This window comes from Hevea brasiliensis, chromosome 17, assembly GCF_030052815.1.
Source record: "Hevea brasiliensis isolate MT/VB/25A 57/8 chromosome 17, ASM3005281v1, whole genome shotgun sequence".
Taxonomy (NCBI): domain Eukaryota; kingdom Viridiplantae; phylum Streptophyta; class Magnoliopsida; order Malpighiales; family Euphorbiaceae; genus Hevea; species Hevea brasiliensis.
Window position 1 is genome coordinate 5,099,716 of NC_079509.1, and position 6,934 is coordinate 5,106,649.

Here is a 6,934-nt window from a genome sequence, read left to right on the forward strand (position 1 = left end):
CTATGATTTCTTTAAAATTTTGAAATACTTATACTAAGGAAAAGTTTAAATCGAAATATACTTTTTCATTATGCATGAAACAATGGGATCTAATAATACAAGCTAAGTGGGGGATTACTATAAATAGCTTGCATGTTAGATAATAAAGAGAGAAAGAATTCTCACATTGTTGAAATATATGAAAAGGAAGAAGTTAATATATATATATATATATTATTTTGTTATGGCACTTGGCACGTATGTGTGTGAAATAAAATAATTATTTTATTTTAATTCTTGTAAATAAATTACAAATATATGTGTTTGTTAATAAGTAAATGTGTCTATTAATAAATAGACGTGTCTATTATACACAAACAGTTATAACTGTTGGAAGATATGTCTTTTAATAAACAAATATAATTACATTTATTAGATGATATATCGATTTAAATAAATAGTCAAATCTGTTAAAATAGACAGATATGTTTGTTTAGAATAGGTGACATGACTTTTTATTATCTATAAATATGGATGAGTTTTCAGTTCAGAAATATATGACTTCTATTTCTTCTTATTCTTCTCTTCTAATATCTCTAAATTCGGTTCGTATAAAGAGTTTTTAAGAAAAATTTTCAGGAGTTGCTGTCTGTAGATTTTAAACTTTGTTGTATCCTGAAAGTATATTGCCATAACCTTGCAGCAATCTAGTAAGGGTAATTAATAATTTAAAAATAATGATTCATCATGCCTCAAAGCCTATTCTATATCCACTGCTTCAACATTTATATCTTTATGTATTATATGAAGATTGGCCTTATGGTGCAAATAGCTAGTTAAGTTTCGAAGAAATTAATATAGAAATAGTTTCATGAAAGAATCTGTTTAGTTGGCAAAAATTGTTCTAAAATATGAATTAATGAATTATACTTAGCCAATCCTTCAGCTGATCCAATAGCTGTGTTCATTCTCCGGGTCCAATCCAGCAAACAATCTGAAGCGAGTTGGCCATGCAAATGAGTGATCAAGCTATGATTAGGCATATAATCATAGACTATAAGCCTTTCATCCCCGCCCGCATAAAATCCTCTTAAACCTAACAAATTCTTATGCCTCACTCTCCCAAGTATCTCCACTTCTACTGCAAATTCCATTTCTGCCTTCGCACTCATTGCCTTCAGTCGTTTCACTGCTATCTGCAAGAGCAACTTCAATTAACAAAAGCAGGAAAACAATGAGAGAGAAAAAAAAGATGAACATGCACGATTACCCCAACGCCTTTACTTGTTCGACCCCAGTACACGCTTCCAAATGCACCTTCTCCAATCTTTTTGTCATTATGGAAGGTGTTTGTTGGGTGCAAAAGCTCCTTGAGAGTATATCTTTTCCAGGGATAATCCCTGTCGTTACTTGCGCTGGAAAAAAGAAATTTGAAGGGTAACTTACAGCTTTGAACGATTAATTGATGAATTTGTTAATGATATTAATTATGGCATATACCTGATCATCAAGGGTTGAGTTTCCCTGGGAAATCCGCAGCACAAACATTTCCAATTCATTTCTTGTGCAAGAAAATTTTCAAGATGAACACAAATTAAATGGCAAGGTGAGAATCGAAAGAGTGATCAAGGCTGGGAAAAACAGAAGGAAAAGCAAATCACAAGGGAAGAAGTCTTATGGCGAAGACAAAATCCAGCCTAGGAAGTCAAGAAGAGCTTGGTGGTGTGAAAAATGTTTTAAAATGAAAAATACAAGATGGAGCCTCTTTATCAAGTTCAGAATCTGATTGAATTATTTTTATTCATCTGATTTTTTATTTTCATTTTAGAGGCAACTCTAATACTACTTACCTAAAATCCATTAATCTATCTGATTGTATTTTAATGCTTGTTACTATGTGCTAACCTGCTTTCCCATTGGAAAGTTAGAATGCTTGTGTTCACCTACTCATCAATCTTGACCATTCAATTAATTAACCTTCATTTTGTTCAGGTTCAATGCAGCTATAGAGGATCTTAACATTGGCAATTTAAAATTTGAGGTTTGAATTGTTTAAATAAAGGTCATATTAGCCGTCTTCAATTATATATTTTTTTCTTATTAAATTTGTTCACCCTCTTTCATGATCTAATGGAGGAAAAGAAAATAAGATTTTAAATTCTAATTTATTGATACTATCAAATAAACTTGATGAGAAGTTGACAATCCTGTGTAGAAGTTGAGAATTAAAACTTGGTGCTCAGAATATTTTATTTTCTTTTTTAGATTAACTAAATTCCTTTGTTTTAATAGCCGTTTGTAGGCGCTTGTCTTCCGTCAAGCAGTATCTTCTGGGCTCCAAGATCTATTCTATTCTCTAACTAAACTCACGGCCTGAAGCCTATCCGATTACCAACTCTCAAGGATGGGCCACCCCTTTATTACAGAGACTAATGTGATTTAATAAACGCTTTAATTTCATTTTATTTAAATTAAAAATTTTAGTATTGAGTTTTAAAAATCAATAATTTTGGTCTCTTTTAAAGCCAAAAACAGCAAGACGTTAAAATTTAATCAATTTAAGAACCTCATTTAATATTAAAAAAAATGTTTTTTTTTTTAAAAAAAACTCGAGATTTATATGCACATTTTACTCAAATCATATTTACTTATGTTGCTTTTTCTATGAAAAAAAAAAAGAATTCCATAGTAATAATTAAAAGGAATTTATGAAATTCTATAAGGGTATTGCTTCATTGTTTAATTTCTAAAAGTTCATAATAAGTCAGAGTCTAATAAAAGTCGTTATCTAAAATGTTAGTATTTATTTCTCCCTCTCATATTTTTTTTTTCTTGAAAAATAGGATTTTCATTAAAGCCTCATAAAGATTTTTCTCCCTCCACTTCTTGACTGAAGTCTTATGAAATAATGATAGATCATCTAGTTATAAAATCTAGAAAACAGCACTGGATAACATCAATAATCCTGAGTTGGAGCTGTAAATTTAGTAGAGGCCAGTGAAGTGATAAATGGATTGGATATTTTGGATCGTAGGTTATTGGTGTTTATCTTTTTTTTTTTTTTTTTTTTTTTTTAAATGAATCAGGTTGAATTACCCAAATCCGACAACCATCTTTTCCCCATCTTCTGTCTCTATTCTCTTAGTATGTTTACTATTTTCTGGATATAATTTGCCACGGATTACCAACACATATTTGCAGACAAGCAATAAAAAAGTTTGAATAATCCACCGCTACTTGTGAGATTTAAAATGAAAATGATACCCAGCATATATATATATATATATATATATAACAGTAAACAATATATATATAACATTAAACAATTTCTGTATAAACAATACAAGAATTGACAATTTCTGTTTCACTACCGGAACGATCTTGTCAAAGAAACAAAACATATATGTGCCTAAATTGATCATGCAATTTCAGCAAACATAAAATTAATTAAGGTAGTCTTATTAAAGTAATTTCCAAAGAAAGTTACGGCCAGTCCAGAGCAATGAACGTTTGTGTGCACTAATTTAGACGTCTATTGAATTAATGTCCCTCTCCAGGAAATGCATCTGATAATTATGTGTGATCCCTCTTTGAAGTGTGCTTCAACTGCAGCAACAGATCAATATATATAAACAAAATATAGTATATATATTGCCAATTAATTAATTAACTCCTACTAAGATCAAATTGCATTCCTGCTCTGCCTTTCTCTTTGATCACTATATAGGTTTTACATCCATGCAATCATAATTTGTCTCTTTACTCACCATTGATGGAGATACATGAAACCCTTCCTTCTAAATTTTAAGAGTCTGAGTCATCTTATCATTCCTACAATAGGAAAATTGTACCACCCCCCCATCCTCTTATTGCATAGGTTTTATATCAAAATTATACTGCCAAAACCTTATCCTCTATATCGTTGCCCTTATAACCAAAATTTTTCTTCATCACATATACCTCCATTATATATCTTACTACTATTATTTGCTATCTCTCAACTGCCAGTCTACTACACTGCCCCCAACTTAATAACTGCTACCATACCGCCTATCATTATGTTTCAACTCCCACAACCACCATTCCTCATCATGTGCCGTCATGCATCCAACATCAGATTACTGCATGTCTGTTTCACATATAGGTTGAAACAATGTTTTTGATGGAAAATTCTTGCATATACTATGTATATGCCCCATTCATGCAGTGATCAAATAAGAATCATCATTTGAAAAAAATAATAATAATAAATAGGATCTACCATGATTTTAAGTAAGATGAATGTATAGATTTTTATTTCATATGTCATTCATCTATTGGATTGATGCATACACTTGATATATAGGCAAGTCAAATTCGGTTTGAAAAAGCACTTTACTAAAAAGCCAGTTTAACTATATACAGCAAGCTTTTAGGTCTATATTCCAAAACCACAAAATGTAGCTCATTTCATGAACTTATATCTAGAATTCATGGGAAAAGTTACTTTTATTGTTTGGGAGTTTGGGCACCCAAGGGCAAACACATTGCCAAACTCCATTTTGAAAATTATTGCAAATAGAATTTGAAAACAAATTTGTGTTAGAGGGTTCAGAAGAAAAAGTTTATGATTTTCAGTATCAGCATTGCAGTAGTTATTAGTGAACTTACCTGGGTAGCCTCCTTCCTTTTCTGGCATTTAATTAGTCGATCAGCGTTGAATGGGTCTATCTTGTTTAATCCCATGCACCCTTGAAGTATAAATTGATGTGCAATGCCAGTGCATATATTGTTGAGGCCAATTTTTGAAGTTAATGCATGCAATGTATCAACGCTTTACTTCAAATGATCCTTTTCCCCCCATCGATCCCCTAGATATCAGGTCAAATAGATAAATAGTTTGCGAGGAGTTCAGATAGGAATTCACATCAGATGGATTCTTTTTATTTCACAATTCTACCAAAAGAAACATGCAAATAGACATCATCAAACAGTTTGCAAATGCATGTTAATATATATATAAACATAACCAAGTTTAGGATTCATATAGGTGATCTTAAGGCAGTGCATATTTGAATATTATGAATTATAAAGTCACTTCAAAGTGAAGCTCTATGACAAGATTACATCATTCAGTTTCTGTTGCAGCTCAGCTACATCAATGCAGGTTAGATGGCTAGCCTGCAAGACAAATGCCAAAAAGTGAAGGCCAAAACAACTTATTAGCAAATCTCACACGCTCAAAATCTTAATATCTAGAAGTGTCCTCTGATTGAAATGATTTTTAGGCTAAAATTCAATTCAAATAATTTTGTTATAAAATTTTTACGTGTTTGAAATAAATTTAATTAAAATGAGATAATTCATAGAATTTTATTATATTTAGAACAATTAAAATGTAAAATAAATGTTGTTATATTCTTATTTTGTCCTTATCAATAAAGAAATAAATATAATTTAAGTAAGATTATTTGGGATTTTAATAGCAGAGACAATTAAATGAATTCCTGGAAAAAAAAATAAATGAATTAAATTTTTTAAAATTAATTTTAACATTTTAAAATTTCAAAAATGGTTAAATAAAAATCAACTGAACTGAATTAACTTTCCAAATACACCTATTTAGAAGTGCGAATGAATTGTTGCAGAGCAATACCTGGCACTGAATTGTACTATATAACCTTCCATCTCTTTTGGTGGAAATGCAGCTAACAACGTCAAATCCCTCTTCTACAACAGCTTCTAGCACTCTTGATAGAGGAAAACTGTTCTCTCCGGATCCACAACTTACGCCAATCTCTACTCCACCCACATGAGAGCGGACAGTAACAATAGTGTTCATGAAATTATTTTGTGAACTAATTTCCGTCCCTTGGTCATCAAGAGAAGTAGAAGAATCGGACAAATTCTTGAGCATATCTCTCTTAACACTCAGTTCTTGGACGTTATTCTGAAGGTTTTTTATATATTTCGCAGCCGCATTTAAGTGATCAGACATTGAACGTTTTCCCTGCAACCCCATCAACGAAAACCTAAAAGCATAATTATGTAAATCAAGAAGACCAACCCACAAAGCAACAGTGGAAGCAGCAATAGAAACATGGATAAAAATATATTTCTTCTTCTTTTTGGCCTGAAATAATTATCTAATAAATGAATTACCACAGATTATCGTCAATATGAATAGAAAGTAGAGAGAGAGGTTCTTTATTATTGACCTTGAGTGATTCAAGAGGAAGGAGGGATCGAAGCGATCCATGAAGAGTAGACATTTGTTGCCTTCTTTGCCGTTCGATCTCCTTGCGAATGATCTTCTTCTCATCGCAAGTATAATTAACTTCATTATTAGTGTTTGAATTTGCTAATATTAAAGGAGGCTGGCCATCCACCATAAAGTTGGAAAGGTTGGAAGTTCCACCCAAGATCGGATTGTCTTCAGCAATATCTTGGTGGGGATTCGAGGAGATTTGGGACGAAAATTCATTATTTTGTTGGAAGGGAAACATTGAATGGAGGCTAATCAAGCTTAAGTGCAGCAATAATGGAGTTAAAAGAATTGGATATACGGTTGTTGACGGTGGTCTCTATGTACTCTAATTGGCCTAAAAATATCAAAAGATTCTCTGCAATGCAATATCTTTCTTTATAGCAATGAGAGTAAATGTGAAAATCATGTAAATTTAAATTTAATTAATATTTTTAATATTTTAATTTATCTTAAACTTCGTTAAAATTTATTATAAATTATTTAAATTCATTTTAAATTTAATTATTACATATTTAATTTTATTTATTTAAATTAATAATTTATGAATTTAAATTAATAATTTATGTAAAATATATTTTTATTAATAATTTATATTTTAAAATTTTAATAATTTTGCAAAATATTTAAATTTTTGTTCTCTAAATATAATAGATAAAAATTTAAAAATTTTATTATAAATAATATATAAATTATATTCAATTATTTATT

At 30.5% G+C, this 6,934-nt stretch overlaps 2 protein-coding genes across 5 annotated transcripts; both read right to left on the reverse strand.

The window, feature by feature from the left end:
- Positions 1-848: 848 nt before the first annotated feature.
- On the reverse strand, positions 849-1,538 carry LOC131175493 (PTI1-like tyrosine-protein kinase At3g15890). The gene is made up of 3 exons (XM_058139914.1): positions 1,480-1,538; positions 1,250-1,394; positions 849-1,175 (listed from the first exon to the last, which is right to left on the reverse strand). The coding sequence occupies exons 1-3, from the start codon at positions 1,536-1,538 to the stop codon at positions 849-851; spliced, it is 531 nt and encodes a 176-aa protein (XP_057995897.1).
- A 1,733-nt stretch (positions 1,539-3,271) lies between these two features.
- On the reverse strand, positions 3,272-6,579 carry LOC131168807 (transcription factor bHLH120-like). 4 transcript variants are annotated; one of them, XR_002497831.2, is made up of 5 exons: positions 6,177-6,579; positions 5,615-5,968; positions 5,086-5,139; positions 4,630-4,829; positions 3,272-3,585 (listed from the first exon to the last, which is right to left on the reverse strand). XR_002497831.2 is itself a non-coding variant. In XM_058140012.1 (4 exons), exons 1-4 carry the CDS (start codon positions 6,299-6,301, stop codon positions 4,800-4,802), a joined length of 585 nt encoding a protein of 194 aa, XP_057995995.1. In that variant the 5' UTR covers positions 6,302-6,309; the 3' UTR covers positions 3,272-4,799. The 4 variants fall into 4 exon arrangements, 3 of the variants coding, with proteins under 3 accessions (XP_057995995.1, XP_057995994.1, XP_057995993.1); XM_058140012.1 differs by having other exon boundaries at positions 3,272-4,829; positions 5,615-5,990; positions 6,177-6,309; XM_058140011.1 differs by lacking the exon at positions 5,086-5,139 and having other exon boundaries at positions 3,272-4,829; positions 6,177-6,578.
- Positions 6,580-6,934: the final 355 nt, after the last annotated feature.